Source organism: Chrysemys picta, chromosome 11 (genome assembly GCF_011386835.1).
Source record: "Chrysemys picta bellii isolate R12L10 chromosome 11, ASM1138683v2, whole genome shotgun sequence".
Classification (NCBI taxonomy): Eukaryota; Metazoa; Chordata; order Testudines; family Emydidae; genus Chrysemys; species Chrysemys picta.
The window spans coordinates 3,179,050-3,201,635 of record NC_088801.1 but is presented as its reverse complement, the minus strand read 5'-3'; the positions used below and the strand labels follow the sequence as shown (position 1 = coordinate 3,201,635).

At 48.2% G+C, this 22,586-nt stretch overlaps 1 protein-coding gene across 1 annotated transcript in view; it reads left to right on the top strand.

Moving 5' to 3' along the window:
* Positions 1-20,780, top strand: part of ARPC2 (actin related protein 2/3 complex subunit 2) — a 34,125-nt gene extending 13,345 nt beyond the window's left edge. The window contains exons 4-10 of the mRNA XM_065560473.1: positions 279-324; positions 986-1,172; positions 1,758-1,851; positions 7,613-7,739; positions 12,083-12,183; positions 13,156-13,256; positions 20,341-20,780. Of these exons, the coding sequence (XP_065416545.1) occupies positions 279-324; positions 986-1,172; positions 1,758-1,851; positions 7,613-7,739; positions 12,083-12,183; positions 13,156-13,256; positions 20,341-20,365 (681 nt within the window). The 3' untranslated portion in view covers positions 20,366-20,780. The remainder of the gene's footprint in view (positions 1-278; positions 325-985; positions 1,173-1,757; positions 1,852-7,612; positions 7,740-12,082; positions 12,184-13,155; positions 13,257-20,340) is intronic.
* Positions 20,781-22,586: the final 1,806 nt, after the last annotated feature.

Below are 22,586 nucleotides of genomic sequence, written 5' to 3'. Positions count from 1 at the left end.
GTCTACATGGGAGGCCTGTCCAGAGTATAGGTGGAAGCTAGTTCTGTAAAACATGGAAGCCTGACACTAATTTTCAGTGAGGCCAGCCACCGGGTTGTTGAGGCTCTGCATGCGGAAGCCCATAATTTGGGGTTCTGGCTGAAGACCAGATGTGGCCTAAACCAGTGTCCAGATAGCTGATGCAGGGCCTTTGAAAAAAGGGAGAAGGTGTTCGGGAAAAGAGCAGGATGTGCTGGAAGGGAAAGACTTACGCTGCCGATGTTTTGTCTGTTTCCTAGTTATTGAAGAGAGTGTATGGAAACTTCTTGGTAAACCCAGAAGCAGGTAAGCCTGAATATAATTAATTTTTTTTAAAATGTGTGCAGACGGCAACGATGACTCTCTCGCTGCTTTATAAATGAGGTTCCGATGAGCACTGCGCTTTGACACAGTTGGGCTCTTAGTACAAATGAAAGGCATTTACAACAAACCAAAAAAAAAAATCAAGGTGGGCTGAGTACAGCAGGGCAGAGTTTGTTTGCAGCACAGACTATAATTCTTGATTCCACCCCCGAGAAAGCCTCCGTTCCTCACAATAGGGATTTTTGTTCTGTGTGATGAGACTGACAAGCATTTAATGAGATTCAGAAAACCATGGTTACTTGTAACAACCTCTCTTCCTACTCACTCATTACCAAATTTAGGAGCAGGAACTACGGAGCCATCGCTTCTGCCTTTGAGACGGGGAAAGAGCGCTTAATCTTACCACAGCCCCTCTCTGAGTTCGGTTAGATGGCCCCTCCCTCCTCTGGGTTAGAAAGTGTCACACGCTGACATTAGTGGGGTCCCACGCCCTTTAGTGCTTCGGAAGGGGTGAGAAGGAGGAGACAACCTACAAGCTAATGTGGAGGGGTTTGCACAGTAGGATTTTGCCTCTGAAAGTGTCTAACGTCTCTTATTTAAGTAGGATTATAAACGTTAAAGACGGGTTAACCTCCCTTTCCAGGTTACAATGTCTCTTTGCTATATGACCTGGAGAACCTTCCTGCAGCCAAGGATTCCATTGTGCACCAAGCTGGCATGTTAAAGCGGAACTGCTTTGCCTCTGTCTTCGAGAAGTATTTCAAATGCCAGGAAGAGGGGAAGGATGGGGAGAAGAGAGCTGTCATCCATTACAGGGACGATGAGACGATGTAAGCATGCCGAGTGCATCCCCTGTCCTGCCGCTCCCAAAGCATTCATCAGCACAGGAAAGTTGTGCCTGGCAGTGTTTAAATCTGCGCCAGGTCTTTGTGTTCAAACGTGTAGGAAGTACTGTGGTAAGCCGTGAAGTCCCCAGTGTTTTATGCGTTGGCTTGCTTATCCTTCAGCCTGTCAGCGGTGTGTAGCTAAGATAACACTTGTCCATCTGACTGACAGAGACTTAATACCAAATGACCTGTTAGTGACATCACCTTTTACTGTGCGGGACAATGGCGTTCGACACTCAAATGCTAGGCCTTGTTCCCTGTGGAATGCTCAAGTTTCCAGGCCAAGGGGGGATTTGATATGTTCCAGCAGCTGTCCCTGCAAATGGCCAGTATTTCTTGCAGTTACTACAGTTCACTCCATGGAGCCCATCTTGTGACTTATCACAAGAATATGCTGACACAGATCACCTGGTGGCTGTGCCTCATTCATCTGGGTTGTATGTGGAGCAGCAAACTGTTTTGCAAGCTGAGTGTGTTCCAGATGTGAAGTTTTAAGCCTGTCCTCACAGTGGCTTGGTTTTCCTCCAGGTACGTTGAGTCAAAGAAGGACCGCGTCACGGTTGTGTTCAGCACGGTATTTAAGGATGACGATGACGTGGTGATTGGAAAGGTGTTCATGCAGGTATGGAACCTGAAGGACATTGAGTTGTTTATAGGTGTTTATAAATGGCATCATCCAGAAATCTACACACTTCTTCTAAAAGGAGAATCACTGAACAAGTAGATACTGAACTGAAGTGAGATCACTGGGGGCTTAATGCATGTAAATGCTTCACAGCAGCCTATTCTCTGGGGGACAGAACTCTACTGGATGGCCGTACCACGCTAATGAGCGTAGACAGTATCTCTTCTAATCTGGTCTGTCGTGTTGGCGTCTTTAATTATTGAATTCCTTGCTGGCTTAACACAGTCGATCATATTACATATTTACGTAACTCCTTTCATCACAAAATACTTCAGCATATACACAATTCCACTGAAATGCAGCCACCCATGGTGTGGGTTTCAGCAGTAGCCGGCTAGAAGTCAGCACTGTGGGGGAAGGTTGAATTTTGGCAAAGGACACCAGAGCAAACCTTTGTTGTTGTGGGAAATGCCCTGACGTCCCTTTGTACCTGTGTAATAGACAGGACCATGCAAAAATGCATTATCTCTAAGCAGCTCTAGATCACAGTGCAGGGCTGGATTTAGGGGCAGGCGACCGCCTGGGGTGCTGGGCTCGGGGGGGGGGAGGGGGAGTTGGGCTCTTTTTGTTAGCGACAAAAGGGAAAATAGAATGCTTGAAGTAAAATGTTTCAGGTATTCCATTACGTGGATTCGTTTTTCACTAACCTCCTCGAATGTTCTGGGCCTTTGTAGAATCTCGTGGAACGTTCCAGACATTCTGAGAACTACATTTTCCTTGAATCTCCTAGAATGTTGTCAGCCATGCCCTCGCGCGTTTATAAGGGGCAGGGTGTTGCCAGTCAGTCAGTAAGATACAAGAACAAAGTGAAGTGAGAGCCTAGTTGCGATATTGTGAACCTTGTTTTATTGTGTAATTCTGAAAGCTTAGAGGAAATGAATTTTTTCTTTGCTTATATATGGCATGAATAAATACAGATTTACAGATCCTAGCATGCAAATTTATTGTCTTGTATGACAAGAATAAATCATGCATGCAAGTCGTGCATCAAAGTCGTGAAATGGGCTACAAATGCAATAAAAATAAGGTATTGAAAAGTTTAATAAATGGGGGGGAGGAGTGTGCTGAAAATACTCCTTGCCTGGGGCGCCATTTTGTCTAGGGCCAGTCCTGCCTCAGTGGATCAGTGTTATGCTGCATTCAGGAATCAGGCTGTTTTCTTTTTTCTGCCAAGAATGAATCCTATTAAAGCATATAGCTTCTCTCAATAAAAGCATTGCTCAAGGGAATGCCATAGCCAACACAGTTGATATTAACAGCAAGGGGGAAGAAATACAAGCCAGCGTGGGAAAAGAATGGGTTAAGTCAGATGTATTCAAGTTGGCAGGGCCCGATGAAATTCATTCTAGGGTACTTCAGGAACGAGCTGCAGCAATCTCAGAGCCATTAGCAATTATCTTTGAGAACTCCTGGAGGACGGGTGAAGCGAGAGGACTGGAGAAGGGCAAACAAAATACCTGTCTGAAAAGGGGAACAAAGACGATCTGGGGAATTATAGACCAGTCAGCCGACCGTCGATATCTGGAAAGATACTGGAACAGTTTATTAATCCATTTGTAAGTAGCTAGAGTTTAATAGGGTTATAAGGACTAGCCAGCCTGGATTTATCAAGAACAAATCATGCCAAACCAAGCTTATTTCCTTCTTTGACAGGGGCTCTGGCCTAGTGGCTGCGGGAAAGCAGTAGCCATGATTTATCTTGATTTTAATAAGGCTTTTGACACAGACCCACATGACATTGGGGGAGGGATAGCTCAGTGCTTTGAGCATTGGCCTGCTAACCCCAGGGTTGTGAGTTCAATCCTTGAGGGGGCCACTTAGGGATCTGGGGCAAAATCCGTACTTGGTCCTGCTAGTGAAGGCAGGGGCCTGGACTCGATGACCTTTTGGGGTCCCTTCCAGCTCTATGAGATAGGTATATCTCCATATATAGTCTCATCTAGAGAATGTGGTCTAGATGAAATTAGTATAAAATGGATACAAACTGGTTGTAAGACTGCCCTCGAAGCGTAGTTATCAATGGTTTGTAATCAAACTGGGAGGGCGCATCTAGTGAGGTCCTGCAGGGGTTAGTCCTGGGTCTGGTAGTCGTCAGTATTTTTGTTACTGACTTGAGTAATGGAGTAGAGGATATGCTTATAAAATTGCAGATGACACCACGCTGGGAGGGGTTGCAAGCACTTTGGAGGACAGGATTAGAATTAAAAAGGAGCTTGACAAATTGGAGAATTGGTCAGAAGTCAACAAGAAAGACACGTGCAAAGTACTTCACTTAGGAAGGAAACTCAAATGTAGAACTACAAAATGGAGAATAATTGGCTAGGCTGTAGTACTGCTGAAAAGGATGTGGGGATTATAGTGGATTACAAATTGAATACGAGTCAATTCTGTGATGCAATTCCAAAGAAAGGTTAATCTCATTCTGGGAAGTATTACTAAGCACGTCGTATGTAAGACATGGGAGGTCATTGTCCCATTCTGCTCAGCGCCGGGAGGCCTCAGCAGGAACACGGTGCCCAGTTCTGGCCATTGCACTTTAGGACAGATACGGATTAACTGGAGAAAGTCCCAAGGAGAGCAACAAAAATGATTAAAGGGCTAGAAAATCTGACCTATAACAAGAGGTTAAAAAAACTGGGCATGTTTAGTCTTGGAAAAAGATTTTGTGTGGGGGGGACCTGGTAAGTCTTCAAGTATATTAAGGGCTGTTCTAAAGAGGACCGTGATCAATTGTTCTCCGTGTCCACTGAAGGCAGGACAAGCAGTAATGGGTTTAATCTGCATTGGGGAGATTTAGGTTAGATATTAGGAAAGACTTTCTAACTAGAAGGGTAGTTAAGTTGTGGAATAGGCTTCAAAGGGAAGTGGTAGAAACTCCATCACTGTAGGTTTTTAAGAACAGATTGGACAAAACCCTGTTAAGGGTGGTCTGGGTTTACTTGGGCCTGCATCAGTGCGGGGGGGCTGCACTTTGACCTCTCAAGGTCCCTTCCAGCCCTATATTTCTGAAAGTCTCTAAATGTGTTCCCCCTTAAAAACTGCCCTAGTCTGCACTAATAGGCTGTTTTAAGGGGTTGGGGTTTTTTTGGTATTGCTTGTGATGTGTTTGAAAAATTATAAATATGCCTAGAGCCTGGGATAAGTGCTTTTTCATATCAATCTTAAAAAATACATTATTTGTAGACTATTTTTCCCATCGTAGTTGTCACTTAGCCAAACTAGAGTTCTTCTCTTCTTCTAATACACAACGTGCCGGTTATGTAACTGCTGTCTGAGTTTGGCAGGCTGAGATTTCGTCCCTCTGATGTTCTGCCTGCACTTTCAGAACCCTTATCCAAACCACTTAAAAACAAACACTTTTGTCCATGCACCAGGACATTTTCCCACCACAGCCATTTGCCAGATATGTTTATCCATCCATGCCTATTATGCTGCCTGTCCATGCATTCTGGAAAAATCTGGGCAGCTGTTCTATAATGCGTCAGCAGGGGGTAGACTGCTTGGAGGACCTGTGTGTAGTGGCACAAGACATGTGGAGCAGTGCACTCTGGGAGGGAGGAGGACCAGCCAGTCTAGTCATACTAGCACAGTTAAGAGCCCTGTCCATATTGCAAAAAGAGTGCCAGACTGATGAGAACAGCTATGTGCCAGCTAGGGATGAAACCCAGCTAACGAGGATTAACCTTGTGATGGCTTAGTAGTCTACAACTGAGATTCCAGCCTACAGCCACGAGCACTTTCCAGAGAAAGGCTGATGCTGGCTTCTTAGCTCGCACTGCATGTCTGCCTCTCTGCTGAGGCATGAGTTAAGAGCAGAGGATCTGCTTCACACATGAAATCCCCAGCATTTGTCAAAGTCCCCAACTTTAAGTGCACAGTGCTACCCTGCTTCTGGGGTCCCTGGATTGCAGCTTTGTGAAATGAGTGGAAACCCCGGAGTTAATAAAACAGGTTTGGGGCTGCAGTGAGCCTTCCAGGGGATGCTGCTCCAGACTCTCTACCCTCTGAAGCGTCTAAAAACTTGCTGTTCAAGCCGCAAGAATTTCCACTCTGAGTCATGCTAACTTGTTCCTCTAGTTCTCCGCCCTCCCTCTGTTCAGTTATGTAATGTGGCTGTGTCTAACATTAGCTACAACTGCTTTCCTTTCATGGAGAGAATACCACCATTAACCAGTTCAGCCGGGGCGAAGCTCTTTGAACTCTTTTATCCATTGGCCTTAGCAGTCGGAAGTCAAAGCTGTAAAGTTTAATACAGGGAGATCCCAGTAAACTGCCCCAGTAGATTAATTAGTAACCTACCTGAACTCTTCCAGATCAGGGATGTGTGTAATTCTCCTTCCGTTTCTAGAGCAAGGAACATGCTACGGGTATGGAGGGTGAAGGGTTCAGACACTGGAGACCATGCACAGCTGACAAAGGACAGCTGATAATAATCGTGTGATACATTTCATGTTGAGTTAGTGATGTGCACGTGCCTCACGTGAAAGGGTGAAGTTGCAAGTAGTGTGTATGTGGTTATTTAAGGAAAACAGCACTACATGGCCTGGGGTCCGGGTGAGGCCAGGAGGAAGGGCCCTCTCAGCCTGAAAAGGATGTCTGCAGCTCTTTCACACCTGTATATTCATGATATTAGAACTGTGGGACAAATCACTTCCTCGCTTATTTTATTTCAGGTTAGGATAGTGAAAAGGGCCCATATACAAGCCGTGAGCACATCACTAGGATCTAGTCCCAAACTAATACATGTTTCAGTCAGGTCTTCTGCCAAGTAGCTGCTCTTCATACACCAGCCAGTACCCCCACTTCATGTCAAAGGGCACATGAAACAAATGTGTCCTGAAAGCTGACACATCTGGGCTATTTTGCAGGAGGGTGAGAGAGAGAGACTAGAACCCTGGGGTCCATATGGGGAAACATCCTGCCAGCAACCTCCCATCTGTTATAACCTTAGGGGATTTTGCATTTTTGTAACCTGCAATTTATCACTAGTAGCATTTGGCTGGGTTTCACCTAGTTAGCGTTGGCTTAAGGCTTACAATTTCAATTAGTACCCATTCTTTCACATACTTCTCGTATTCTGCATGAAATGGGCCATCGCTGGCAGTTGACATTCTTAAATTCTCTTGGGTCCTAAAGAAGGAAACAGTTTTGCAATGAAATTGACGGTCAGAAGCAGCTCACCTAGAAAAGCACAAATGATCCTTGTTAGTGACTGATCTTTAGCCTCTCCTCCCATGGTATGATTTTAGGCCGTTTGTTTTGTGTGAGGTAGCATGCTTTCTACTCCTAAGCTTCCATGTTCCTGATCTGAGCTTGTGTTAGTGTTGGTTAATTTGGCAGGGTTTTAATTTAATAAACAAAGCCCACATGAGGTTAGGAAATCTTTGGTGTAACAGGACTCTGATTCCACTGAACTAAATATTTCTTATCCCCTGTAAGGGAAAATCCTTGTTCACATTTTCAAAGGGAAGGTAGACGCATTAAAGTCAGCACTTTGAATGTCAAAGATTTTGGGTTCTAAAATCTGGTATGGAAAGGTGGGAGCTATGGGTGGGGGGTGAGGGGGCTTCGGAAGCCAGTGTTCATACTTCAAGCAGGATCGTTCGGCACTCCCATTGCAGGAGGCTGGGGTTGCAGTGTGGATGCCCTCAGTCTCACACTTGAGTGAATTCATGTCGGTTTTGTCTTGTCTGCACAGGAATTTAAGGAAGGCCGCCGTGCCAGTCACACAGCTCCACAGGTGCTCTTCAGCCACAGGGAGCCCCCCCTCGAACTGAAAGACACGGACGCAGCAGTAGGTGACAACATTGGCTACATTACCTTTGGTAAGCTGGGCCCAGGAAGGGCAATTTATCCCTGTCTTCCTGTGTTCATTGCACAGAGCTGCTTCGCGCTGTCTCGTCACTTAAGACAGGGAGTGAAACTCCTTGTGACATGGTTCTGCATATGGAGTGGGATGTGGTACAGAGATTGACGCACCAGGTACCCATCCTGCTGGGCAGTGAGTCCTACACTCATTCCAACCTAGGCAGCCTGTAAACTTTGGACAATTGTCTTGCTACATATCCGTAAAGTGCCATGCACGCAACTGGGGATGATAATCCCTATTGGACACGTGTTCTCAGCCTAAAACCATTGAATGGCCCTGCAAGGTGGACAGTCTGTGGCTCAAGACTGAAATAGGAATTCTGCAAGTTAAGACTGGTGCAGATTGGTCAGAGCAGCGTGAGAAAATGTTCAGAGCTTTTGTTCCACAATTCTTGGCTCTGGTGCATGCTGTTAATGTCACGTTGTCGTGGTGCATTTGGATCCAAATGCACCAGAACTTTATAGAAAGTAGTAGTAATGACAACAACCTGTCTGAATGTTTCTCAGTTGGGGCGGAGAGAGACAAATAGAATTCCTATAATTTTAAAAGATGTTTTTGGGGTAACAGAAGTTCATATCACATCTTCATCCGTCATCTCGTCTCTCCTGTCGATAAAAATAAATGACATCAATTTTCTGTGTTCAAAGTGTTCTTTGTTCTCTGTAACAGGAGATGAGGAAATAGAGAGGGGAAGGTTAATCATTTGATAATCCAGGTCATTAAGCATGTTAAATAATGGGAAAAATAGAAACAGATTCTTATGATTTGATGCATCATGTTATTTTGAAAATACAATTTCAGTTGATGACAAAGGGGGGATAGCTTTGAGTTATTCATTTGGGGGAAGATGTGCATATTTTTTTGTATAATTTGTTTGGCCACAAATGTGTGTTTTGCAAATGTTCTGTTAGAGGCATGGTCTGAATGCACAGCTGGGACCTGGAACTTCCATTTTGGCTCTCCAACATTCTCTTTGGTCTTGGACAAACCATTAGAGCTCTGCTCCTAATTTTCATCTGTAAAGCAGAGATACTTGCTTGCCAGGGGGTGCTGAGAGGGTTAGTTAATATTTGCCAAGCACCACATGGTGCTAGATACTCCCCTGGAATAGTGTTCCCTCCAGCCCAGTTCTGTGCAACTTTGCCCATGAGTTAGGAGCTGTTAGTATCGGCTAGAGGTAGATATGGAAGCAGGCACTGTGCAGATTTCTCCCTGAGAGCTGTGCCAATGCACCTGGTTCCCGAGCTGCAGCATCCTCTGCTACACTTGTCCCAATCCTTTCCTGTGATGCTTGGACCCAGACTCTGATTTTTGTGCTGGGCGCTATTACCCTGCGTGGATTAGACGGACCTAATGAGGACTGTTTTCCAAGGCTCCAGTGATAAAAATACTGAGGTGTTCGCCAAGACCTAGATGTAGGCGTAGTGTACACCACACTAATAGGTATTATGCACATGGTATTAACATAATGTACGTTATGTATATGGCTGTTGGGAAGTTGTTAACTCAATGATCCGGTTCTTCCCACAGTTCTGTTCACACGTGACGGGTATCCTCCAACACTTTGAAAAGCTGAAGTCAGCTTTGGCATTAGAAAACAGGAAACTTGTCAAAGCAAAGATGCACAAATACCTTGTGTCAAGGGAGTCACAGAATCATAGAATATCAGGGTTGGAAGGGACCTCAGGAGGTCATCTAGTCCAACCCCCTGCTCAAAGCAAGAACAGCCCCAACTGAATCATCCCAGCCAGGGCTTTGTCAAGCCGGGCCTTAAACACCTCTAAGGAAGGAGATTCCACCACCTCCCTAGGGAACCCATTCCACTGCTTCACCACCCTCCTAGTGAAAAAGTTTTTTCTAATACTCAGCCTAAACCTCCCCCACTGCAACTTGAGACCATTGCTCCTTGTTCTGTCATCTGCCACCACTGAGAACAGTCTAGATCCATCCTCTTTGGAACCCCCCTTCAGGTAGTTGAAAGCAGCTATCAAATCCCCCCTCACTCTTCTCTTCTGCAGACTAAACAATCCCAGTTCCCTCAGCCTCTCCTCATAAGTCATGTGCTCCAGCCCCCTGATCATTTTTGTTGTCCTCCACTGGACTCTTTCCAATTTTTCCACATCCTTCTTGTAGTGTGGGGCCCAAAACTGGACACAGTACTCCAGATGAGGCCTCACGAGTGCCGGATAGAATCCTGTCATGGCTCATGAACACTTGGGATGTAGAATTTGAAACGAGATAAGGGAAAGTTTAGGGCTGTAACTAGTATCAGAACAAAGAGAAGGAAGATGCAGAGCAGCGGGTTGGATTTTTCTTACATTCAGAAAGTTTTGAAACTCTTTGTAAAGCCGGGCTATAAATATAGCTAGTTTAACTGCATATTTCCACAGCGGGCTTGTGGGGTAAGGTGACCGTGCTGTGAGATGAGAATTGCTTTCCAGAAGGAGGGTATTTGTCTCCTTTTCGCATGGGACTATTTTGTCTTTTGGCAATAAATTTGGTTAAGTTTGGTTATTTAGTCTCTTGAATGTTTTTAAGAATGAACCACAAGTGTAATTAACGATTGGCTACACCTTTTAGTCAATAGCTGAAAAGGGGACTAAAGGGGGTTAGTCCATTAAGGCTTTTCCCTTCGAACCCCCTTTCTTGCACTCATTTGGGAGTAGAACGCAAACATGCTGCTTCACTTTATTCAGCAAAGGGAAGAAGTTCGTACTGGTATGGTGTTGCTGTGCCTGTCTGTACAAGAGCCCTGAGCTAAGATTCATATCTCAGAGACGTCAGGCAACTCATGGGTGATATGGGAGCACAATGCAATAGCAGATCTTAGGGTACGTCTACACTACCCGCCAAATTGACGGGTAGTGATTGATCTATCGGGGATCAATTTATCGCGTCTAGAGTAGACGCAATAAAATCGATCCCCGCTCGCTCTGCCGTCGACTCCGGAACTCCACCGCGGCGAGAGGCGGAAGCGGAGTCGACGGGGGAGCGGCAGCGGTCGACTTGCCGACTTCAGCTACGCTATTCACATAGCTAAAGTTGCGTATCTTAGGTCGACACCCCTCCTCACCCCCGCCCTTCCCCCCCAGTGTAGACCTAGCCTTAAACCATGCACGAGCTCTGCAACTCGCTTTAGGTCACAGGCTTTGTGTGTGAGCAGCTCCTTTTCAATGTCCGATTTAGCTGCCCCTTTGTGAGATTAGCCCCATGCCAGAGGCCTGTCGGTCCTTGGAATGGTAGTTGCGTTGTTCCCACAAAATAACAGCCCTTGGAGCTGTGCATGCCGGCCACTCACAGTTGGCGCCTTGCTTCCTGGGCCAGCGTAACTAATAGCTCTTGGCTTATCCAGCAAGCGGACAGGCCGCGTGGCAGTGCCGAGACCTGCCTTCTGTGAAGGGCGCTTCTGTTTGTACTGTGGCAGAAGGATGCAAAATTTCATCCTGGACAGTTATTTTCCTCCGGATGCTTCGGGATTTTAGCAGATTATGTTCAGCGGTGACAGGGCAATCAGCAGCATCTGGATGGCTTCCCAAGGTGCTGTCTAAGTGTATCTCTCTGCTCTGTCAGCTTGGAGCTGGGGGTGGGGTGATTGGCAGGGGGCAGGGTCTGGCGATGAGCAAGGGTAAAAGGGTAAAATTCTGACATGAATACAGTATTGATTTGCCATGTAAAATCACACCACCTCTCACTGGCCTCTTAAATCTTCATGGTGATGAGGTTTCCTCTGTGCATTAGATCAGGAAGAAGATTTCTGCTCTGTCATTAGTAGAAAATGTGTCTGGGGTCTTTGTTACTAGTTTAGAAGAGACAGGCAGGATTAGGTTTCTTTCCATGTTTCATTCACTGAACAGTCCAGTTTTTCGTTCATTTTGCCTCTCTGCCCTCCTAAGGTATCTGTTGAAAGACATTCCTCTAGTTTAGGAAAAGTGAATGAAAAGTACTTTTCACGGGTACAATGATGTGATTGTCGTCAGATTGTTAACTCCAATCACCTCTGTCATCCAGACTGTATCCGATCGTACAGATGTCAGTGTTGCGAATATTGGAGAAGCGCTGTTAAGTCTTGTGTTAAAATTCCAAGTGTCATTCAGTCATGTGGTGCAGGCAAGGGCTCTTTCATTGAATACATGAGCCTTAATACTCAAGAGATCTAACAGCTCTTCAGTAGCTGTTCATCTCCGATAGACACGGATGTGTCTGCCTCTGTCACTCGAACAGGCATGAGGCACTCGTTCTAGCTGGTGCTCAGCCTTGGTCGGAAATAAAACTCCTTGCACTACTGTTTTATCTTTCCAGTGCTGTTCCCCCGCCACACCAACACCGCTGCCAGGGACAACACCATCAACCTGATCCACACGTTCCGGGACTACCTGCACTATCACATCAAATGCTCCAAGGTACAGAGGGGCAGCTAAAGAAGGGACTGTGCTGATTTCATGTAACGCTGTGTTCTGGAGGCGGGGGGAGATAAACATTCCGAGGAGGGTTTTAAAGGCAGAATTCATCTCGGCCTCTCTGCTTCATGTGCTTCCAATGCCAAGAACACCCTGTGTAGCCCTTTGGAAACGCCAAGTGCTACATACGTACCAACCACTGTTCTCCCTGAATGTGCAAATGAATCTGCCCTCTTCTTTGGTTCTGTGTGTGAGGCAGCATTGCAGGTCATTCCATCGTACATGGAGGGATTTGCCCCCAAACTCTACCAGTGCTCACTCCCACCTGTTTGCAGGAAATAGGAATTGCCACTCTAGGGAGACTAGTGGGACATCGACTCTGGGATCTGGACTTGACAAGGGCCAGCGTTGGGCGCGTCAGAGGACAGCCCAGGCCTAATTCACCCGTCATTGGGTACGAGTCACACTAGTGAACTATGCTGGTGTTGGGATTTGTAGTACTCTAGCGCCTAGAAGCCCCAATCAGGGACCGGGACCCCACTGTGCTAGGTGCTGTACAAACAACAAAAAGACGGGTTCTGTGCCAACGAGCTTACAATCGAAGTATAAGAGACAACAGATGAATACAGACTGGGGGAGGGGGAATGGACATTTGTGCAGCAACATACCATTTCTTCAGGATCCCTGTCCATCGGGTGGTTCTACCAGAGAGTCCAGTGTAAGACCCGCTGTCCTCTTGGGGAGTCACCCCCATGACCAAGAGCCAGCCCCTAGACCCAGTGTCCCTGGCCCAGAAGAGGATCTCAGTCCCAGATCGCCCACTGGGGTAGTATGTTCTGCTGGTATTCACGCTCCACCCCTCATGCCAGCCCTAGGGATTTCAGAGTTTAGCCCTGTTAGGGTGATAACTGATATTTGAAAACCAAAGTGTGTGGATGGAACGTTCATCCGTTTCTGTTTTGTAATGCAACGCAGGCCTATATTCACACGCGCATGAGGGCAAAAACGTCCGATTTCCTCAAGGTGCTGAACCGTGCCCGTCCAGACGCGGAGAAAAAGGAAATGAAAACAATCACGTGAGTATCAAAGCCGGGACACTTGGGCCTGTAAGAGTCTTGTGAACACAGAGCATGCTCCGTTATTGTCACAGCCAGTACAACGTGTGTTGGGGAGGTTCTCACTAGCTGGGTGTGGTGCGCGCACATTGGAAAGGCAATCCTAGTGAGTAACCACTGCTCTAAAATGGAGTAGAATTCTTTTGTCCTGAGCCCCAGAAGCCCTGGGAAGAGGGCAGTAGAATAGAGAACCGTATGTTGTTCTTTAACAAGCTCCGGTTATTTAAAGGCTTCTGCTGTCTGACCTTCTCTTCGTTTAATAATCCAGGTTATTTGTAAAGCGCACTCTGCCTTTCCCAAGAGGGCATTTTCTCGATTCTGAAAGGGGTAGATCTGGGGTGGTAGATGGCAGCAGACATGGACTCATTTTGATACCTCTGTATACAGCATCTTTTGTACGAAGGGCATTGCTGAGGTGCGCAGAACAAAGCATCCCAAGTGCTGGGCTAGCGTGGCTCTGCTGGCAGAGTTTTTGCAGTCTAGTCTAACACGCACTCCAGGGCCTTTCCCTCACAGCGTGAAAGTGCGTTGATTCTCCAGATTGCGAGGTTGGCTTTGTACCGAGAATTAAAAACTTGTTAAATTAAACGCAACTTCCTCCATATTTAAATATTGTTAGGACAAAATAGAAACTTTGAGGAAAGGCTGACTGCTCATCCTCAACGCTGTCAGCCTTAAGGCAGAAGATGTCAGCTTCACTTTGAATGTCCTACCTCTGGCTGGATACTCTCGCATTTCAGCATCTCCCTTCGCATTTCAGCATCTCCCTTCACAACCCATCAGTACAGCTCGTCCGGGCTCCACTCAAGTGTGGACATGCACAGTTTACAAACCTGATGAAAAGTATTCACGGGCCAGCCCGTCCCAGTCTAAGAGGTTGGCTCAAATGTTCACCCTTAACTAAGGGATCTAATTGCAGACTAATTAGTTAGTAAATGACAGGTTTCAGAGTAGCAGCCGTGTTAGTCTGTATCCGCAAAAAGAACAGGAGTACTTGTGGCACCTTAGAGACTAACAAATTTATTAGAGCATAAGCTTTCGTGGACTACAGCCCACTTCTTCGGATGCATACCAAAGGAGTGGGCTGTAGTCCACGAAAGCTTATGCTCTAATAAATTTGTTAGTCTCTAAGGTGCCACAAGTACTCCTGTTCTTTTTAGTTAGTAAATGTCACCTTTAACTCCGCACGGAACCCACACTCAAATCCCAGAGTGGCAGACTTTCCCTTCACGCCTGCATTTGAAAAGCAAACTCGCTTTCAGGTCGTTAGACAGGATCTTCCCTCCTGGCGGGAGCCTTGGGAGAGAGGAGCGTGTCTGGAGAACCCAAGGCTGGATTTCCCTTATACCGCCTCTGTGGTCTTGGACAAGTGAAATTGTTGCTCTGCCTCTGTTCCCGTTTCTGTGAAATGGGGGTGGTGCCGAGACCCGCCGCCATCCCCAGGAGGTGGAGGATGTCTGCAAGCGCGCTGAGCATTGAACGCACGGTCGATTTTAGCAATTGCATTATGTGACGCTGCCGCTGCCCTGTGAGCAAAAGCGAATCCCAGAAAATCAAACCGTGAGAACTAGCCGTTAGCGTACGATGCGACAGTATACATATGAGTCTGTCATTCAGACAAGAAGGGCTGGAGCGTCAGGGCGTAATCCGGTGGCAGTCTCTTGTAAGGGTGCAGCTGTCCCAGCGGGACAGTGCTGTTTGCAGGTGCTACACTAGTCCTCTCCCCAGCTAATCCTGGAACCTCTGAGGGGGGAGGGTCATCCTTGAGAACTGGGAAAGGCTGACCTGCTTGCAGTTCAGGTAAAGCCCAACACCTGGGCTATTCCGCATGTGAATGCCACTTAACTGCCTGTTTTCAAGGGAAATAAAGGCTCTTATCTCACACCTGGCTAGTCCGGATGATGGGGAAAAGCTAAAATGTCTGTCTGCCTCCATTTAAACAGGTACTTCTGGTCTTGGCTGACCTCAGGAAGTACCTTTAACTGCCTCGCCTTCTGTCCCAGCTCCCGCTGGAGTGGTTTCCTGGCAGGTCTGTTGTGCTGTTAAAGAGCAGGCCGTTTGGGAGCTCAATCCTAGCGCCTGGAGGGTTGTGTTCATTGGCTCCGAAGGGAAGGGTTTCAAGCAGTTCTGTAACTAAGTGCTGGGGAAGCTTCTCACCTGTGTTTTCGGTGATGATCAGTACGTTTAGCCCTCGCAGGGCTGGAGTTCGGATCTCCTTAGTTAGTTTACAGAGTAGCAGCCATGTTAGTCTGTATCCGTAAAAAGAACAGGAGTACTTGTGGCACCTTAGAGACTAACAAATTTATTAGAGCATAAGCTTTCGTGGACTACAGCCCACGAATCTGAAGAAGTGGGCTGTAGTCCACGAAAGCTTATGCTCTAATAAATTTGTTAGTCTCTAAGGTGCCACAAGTACTCCTGTTCTTTTTAGTTAGTTTAAACTCCGCTTTAGGGCCCAAAAGAGAATCAGCTAGGATGTCTCGCCCGTTTCCAGAAGCGTATTCACTTCCTCTGTTAATATGGGATAGCCGGCGGTCACAGCTTACTGCCTCTCCCCCTAGATAGGGTGGACTGGCCAAATCCGGATTGAGGCTGTTGGAAGGGCATAGAGAAACCACCCAGCAATTCTCAGCTGGACTAGGCCTGTTGATGAGGAAGACATTGGCATCCATCACTGAGCCCTTCACACACACAGGGGGAACAGGGTTGTCCTGGCGGAGGGCGGGGCAGACGGTGAGCATGGGGACTGGGGTTTGAGTGAGCTATGGAGGCTTGGATACAAGAACATAACCCCGATGGAGGGGCGGATTAAGATGAGCTCGTATCTCATTCGCTTATTTCCCCCCTTGCTTCTTGTTCGCAGGAGCCTCTTCCATGCCAGACAGTTGGCTGGCGCCTCACTTCAGCAGGCAGAGACCCGCACAGGTGTCCCGGTCCAGAGGCTGACAGGCAGAGCAGTTGAGGCCAAGAGATGAAACAGCAGATAGGTACAGCAGAAAGGCAGCAGGCTCTGTCTTCCTGCCGGCAATCAGTCCTTTTAAGGACTAGTCAGGAAAGCTGAGGGTTTGTAAGTAGATAGTACCAAATTGCCTGTAATGCTCCATTTACTGTTCTAATGCGACGTGCTTATCTAGCAGGATGACTGGACAGGAACTGACTAGTAACTGGCATGAGCAACAGGTTAGTCTGGTGCCAGCCGTCGCGGCATCTCTCCTCACAGGTCGGGAGAAATGCCCTGGGGGGGCGTTTCACAGGTCACATGCAGTGCTGTCACAGAGAACTGTCCCTAAGGCACATATTGCTATGGTGAGCTTTGGGGCCAGCCAGTCAGTGGTGTGTGAGAGAACCCGGAGATGGACAGAGCTTGGCAGGGTGTAGCAGACAATGAAGCTCCGAAACAGGGTCGTGTGCTGTAGGTGGAGTTAAAGACGGGAGGGGTTCTGGGCAGGCACCCTCAGCCTTATCCAGGGTCCCTGAGCACATCTTAGTGGCTGAGAAAGTGATCAGTGCCTCTCCCGACTCTTAAAGTGACATCGCTGGCTATGACTCGTACTTTGAAAAGCAGTGTATCAAATCTCGGGGGCTGGTGGAAATGGTGCGAAAATGAGGGGGAGGGTTTAATCTAATTGATTTAACATTATTTGCGCTCTGTTCCCACTTTGCACTTCACTCAGCTGGGGCTGTGAAAATAGACATGTCAGTTTCCCCATATCACTGGTCCGCAATGAGTGACTGTTTTGGGGAGTGTTTAAAGTCCAGTGGGGCTGGAATTTCCGTTGAGCCTGGTAGAATATCTTCAGAAGCCAGATTTTGGGCGCGATGCAAATGCTGTGTGTCCATTGAAGCACCTGGAGTAAGAGGCCCCTCTGCAGAAGTGGATTGTTCCAGCTAGAGGAGTGATATTTGGGGGGGCCTTAGAAGTGGCTCAGCCTTGCAAGGGGTCTTGCCAAGGAAACACTCAGGTTTGTTGTGTGTGGAACAGCGAAACAGCGGGAAGGAACAAAAGAACCACAGACAGAAATGTTGCATCCCTAGAGAGACGATAGTGCAAGTCCCAGCAGGCTTTCAAGACAGCCCTCTGCGCGCTCTGTGTTCAGGCTGTAGCTGGCTTTATTGAAAAGGATCCGGGCTCGTTTTTAATCCAGTATTGCCCACTGCTAATAGTGGTGGTGTTTTAGGGCCACCCTTCTCAGCCTCTTTCCGCATGCCCGTCTGCAGCAGTGAATAGCTTAAAGCCTCTGCCATGGAGCTGCGGTGTCAAGCGCTGATTCATTTTGAGTTAACTATTTGCACTGGGGAAATTCCAGCGGCCAGGAGCAGGATCCAGGGGGTTTAATGTGCTATAAAATTCTCTCCTCTTACAAGACGGTTCTGTGCTGTGGGGACTGCCTGGGGGAGGGCAGAACTGCTTGGTTCCAGCACCAACTAACTGCGGGTGTTTGCTGTGTTCATTCTCCAGAAGGTGGTTGGTGCATTTCTGAGAGGAGCTTTGCAACAGCTGGGGCATGGACAGTGATTTTTAAAAGGCTCCTCCCATCTGTCCAGTGCATTGAAGCCTCTTAGGGGTATAGCTACACAGCAATGTCAGCCCAGGCTCAAACCTAACCTCCCCCCCTTGCATCCACACACCAATTGTGTTAGCCTAGGGCTCGAACTTAGGGTCCCAGGACCCGGCGGGGCTGGAGGGTCCGAGTCCATGTTAACTTGGGACCTAAGGTCCGAGCTCTATTGCTTTTCTGTGTGCGCGCAGCCCCGGCTTGACTTGGGTCCCAGAATTCAGAGAATCATAGAAGATTAGGGTTGAAGAGACCTCAGGAGGTATCTAGTCCAACCCCCTGCTCAAAGCAGGACCAACCCCCAACTAAATCATCCCAGCCAGGGCTTTGTCAAGTCGGGCCTTAAACACCTCTAAGGATGGAGATTCCACCACCTCCCTAGATAACCCATTCCAGTGCTCCAATTCCTCCGGTTGTATACCAGAGTTCCTTGGGGCAACTTCCTTAGTCCTCTCCATGCTAACAGTCTGTGATACAATCTATTGCACTTGCTTACAAATGGAAACCACACCTCTCTTTGCAAAGATAACAGCTGAGATCAGCATTAACCCATTGCCTGCTGAACACCAGTCTTCAAGCATGCTACCAGAGAGCCTGCGGGGCTTTCAGTGGATCAGAAGAAACTTTTTGCCAAGAGAGCTGCTTCCAGGTCACAAGAGCACAGCCAGATGCGGGTGCGTGCTGCCCTGCAGGGAGGGGGAACAGCAGAGCTCCCTGCTCAGCATGGCTGTGGGAGGATGACCCCCAACACTTTGGCTGCACCTGCTCCCCGGAGCTGTGTATGCAGAGCTGCCCAGCCAGCATGCACTGTCAGGGTGGTGAGTGGGAGCTAGCCCAAAAATTCCCCACATCCTCCCAGGGATCCCTTATCTCTTCCTACTGGGGAGTGGCGGGTGCAGGAATAAGGGATCCCAGGGAGTGGTGGATTAACCACTGTGCCGCCGGTGCCGGGGGTGAGGAAGGGGGAAGAAAGGGGCATGCCCTGCTCTGCCTGCCCGCCTGCCTGGCGCTCCCCGACCCTGCTCCCCGGCAGCAGTGCTGGATGGGGGGGGCAGGACAAGCCCCTGTGCCTCGACCCCCATTGCCCCAGCAAGAACGCTTCCTCTGGCCCAGGGCCCCACAAAACCGTAATCCGCCTCTAATCTTGGGGGGTGCTGGAGCACACTGCACCCCAAGCCCAGGGGATGCACTTCACCGCTCTGCAGCCAGGCTGGGCTGTGCAGGTGTTTTTTCTCTGAAACCTACAGTTTATGTCAAACTTCAAAACAAAAAGGCAAAAATAAATAAAAAAAACAACCAATCAAAAACCCCTTCATTGAACAACCCATTTTAAACATTCAGAATTGCAAAGGTTCAGTTTAATCGGCTGATGGCCCTGGAGACTGATGTCCTGATTAGCCTCAGGTGCCCCTGGGCATTTTCCCGCCAGTCTGACTCAGCCTGGAGCTGGCAAGGCCAGTTCACTATAAAGCCTCCCCAGACCGCAGTCGTTCTACGGGGACACCCACCAAAGGCGCTAATGACACTGTTTATGAACTCGCGCTCCTTACAGCACCTGAGTCCCGTCGGTAGCACTGTCGCAGGCTGTGGGCAGTAGAGTTTTCCCACAGTGCAACACTAGGGCTAGTTCAGGGGTTCTCAAACTGGGGGTCAGGACCCCTCGGGGGGTCACAAGGTTATTACAAGGGGTGTCGCGAGCTGTCAGCCTCCCCCCCCAAACCCTGCTTTGCCTCCAGCACTTATAATGGTGTTAAATGTATTAAACAGTGTTCTTAACTGATAAGGGGGGTCACACTCAGAGACTTGCTATGTGAAAGGGGTCACCAGTACAAAAGTTTGAGAACCACTGGGCTAGAGTGTTGACACAGAGGCCGAGGGGTGCTACGCACTCTGGGATAAGGTTACTTTGGCCTGGTCTACACGGGGGGGTGGGGGATCGACCTAAGATACGCAACTTCAGCTACAAGAATAGCATAGCTGAAGTCGACGTATCTTAGGTCGACTTACTTTGCGTCCTCACAGCGTGGGGTCGACTGCCGCCGCTCCCCAGTCGACTCCGCTTCCGCCTCTCGCCGCGGTGGAGTACAGGAGTCGACGGCAGAGCGATCGGGGATCGATTTCTTGCGTCTACACTAGATGTGATAAATCGGTCCATGATGGATCGATCACTACCCGCCGATCCGGGTAGTGTAGATGTACCCTTTGACTCAGGTCTGCGCACTGCAGTGTGGAGACCAAAGCCCCAGATTTGAGCCTGGGTCGGAAAATACTTAGCCCAGGGTTAAAATACAGTGTAGGCGCTCAAGCCCAGGGTTCCTTGGAGTGGGTCAGCTGACTCGAGTTCCACTAACCCATGGCTTATGTTGCTGTGTAGACAACCCCTCTTGGTCATATTATTACTGGTGCTGAAATTGATGATCTGGGACTGAGTAACGTGTGGGATACTTGGTAAGAGAATACCCCTAATATTGCCCTTCTGCTCCTTCCAGGGGGAAGACGTTCTCATCCCGTTAACGCATGGGGTGTGGCGGAGGCCGCCGCTGAAGACAGAAGGCTGGAGCACTTGCTACTTGATAATCGTAGCTTTTAATGTTGCACCTCTCTGGGCTCTTCCGGAATACAACCAATCGGGTTCTGTTTTGTACAAGTTTGGGAAGTAATCTGGGGAAACAAGCTGTGCTTGCAAGGACTTACTAGTTCAAAAACAAACCAACCTTCATTCCATTTGGATCCGTTTAATTTCTTCTCTTTTTCTTTTTTCTTTTCCAGCTGTTTTGCTTTGCAATATGTTACTGGTAATGAGTTGCAGTATTTCTTATGAGAATAATGCAATATTAACTTGTTTTCTTCTGAGTATTTGAGTTCAAAACTCCTGTATCTGAAGAAATACTGTTGGGGTTCATTAATAAAGGAGATCTTTCTATCTTAACAGCTTGTGAGAGTTTGGATTGTTATAGAAATTAGACCTGGAAAAGCCCTATGCTGTCCCACTTAGCACGTCCCAGTGATAACATAGGAGTGTTCTCTGCGTCCTGGACAGAACGTCCTGCGTCCTGAACAAGCATTTCTGGTGTAAGCACTTTCACTTGCTTGCAACCTCTTCAATCTTTTGGGCTGAAATTGGGCAAGGTCAGGCTCAGCCCAGGAGTGAATGTTTTCCAGAGCTCAACCAAAGATGGGTTTGATTTTGAAAAACGGAGGCGAAAGTATTTTCTCCACTGTCAGGTGAAATGTGATCCTTGATCAGCTGTGGTGTCACAGCTAACGGTGCTGAAACGTGAACTGCGGCCGGGGGATAGCCCTATAGTGCCCTCTGCCCTTGTGAAAATTGCCTGATGTGTGAAAAGTGAACGGTGTAAACCCTCTGCACACGCTCACTAATACAGTGTGGTCCCTTCCTGCTCTGTGCTGCTGCCCTCTGGGCTCTGCGCACTTGGGTGTAGCTTAGGACAATGTAAAGGGAGCCCTGACTCCAGCATGATGTAGAAAAGTGTCCAGGACTCCTACCTTCGTGGTGATCCCTGCGGTGTGGGTGTTTCACTGTTGCCAGTTGCAGATGCGGGAACATCTCGACCTTCATTTCTTTTAAAAAAAACTAGGCAATTCCATTTAAACAACACAGTGAAGGAGGAAGGCAGGTCGGCCATGCTAGGTAAGGTTACTGGGGCAGTCCACTGGCTGCTGTCATAGGTGCTCTGTGTTACTTCACACCACCTCTCTCCATAGCACCTTGGATTGCCCCAAGCCCCTGGCTATCCCTCCACTTCCACCCTTCTGTTACATTCAGGTGGAGGGAAATATCAGGACAGTACCGAGGAGATAAACCAAGAATATTCCCTGCAGGCTAAGCCTTCTGAAGACGACCTCTTCTAGCAGGGTTGGCCTTGGGCTTATCTGATACCAGCTCTCCCCTCTGTGTGTGAAGCTACGGTTTGTTCTCATTCCGTTCATTTTAACAGCACCTAGGAGTATAAGCCTCTCCCATTACAGGTTGTCCTTGTAAGCCACCTGCAAGGGTCACCGGGTCAGGGACTGTGTGTTACAGTGTGCGTTTGGTTCATGGCTGGAGCGCCGAGGTGCTCGGCTAATAGAATAGGAAGGCAGATTTGCACAGGAAGGAACAGCAGGCCATGCATGGGGGACCAGGGGAGCAGCCTATGCAAATAGGGCATCAAAGCTGGGCACATATAAGTGTCAGCTACGTGGAAGGGCAGAGCCTGAAACAGTCTGGGCCTGTTGTCTCATATTGGCTATTCCCCACAGCCGTCATGCCACTGCTTGTATTGGGCAGGCCAGGGAAAGCCAGCAGCCCCCTGCCTAGTGGAATGCCTTCACTTTTCAGTCCTCGGGGGGCCTTTTCCTGTCACTGGACAAATAAAAGGTGAGTGATTGAAGACTCCCTGGGCAGGGTTGGGGTCCAGCCCGGGAGTAGGATAATGCACCTGTGGGAGCCACTGAAGACCCAGAGGGTGACTTAGTGTACAGTAAGAAACCCCTCCACGACCTGAGAAGGTGGGGAGTGGGATCACTTCACTGTTAAAGGTTGTACTTCTCTTCCTTGCTAACCCCCAACTGTAAGGAACCGAGCAGCACCCCAGTTCCCATCTGCACAGCCTCTGTTGCCCATAGTGCTCCAGCATCTCTTGCGGGGGAGACACTTATTTAATGTTCAGGTCTGACAAGGAGCGTTACCTCCTTCCCCAAAGAGCACGTCCCGCACACAGGCAGCCCCTCT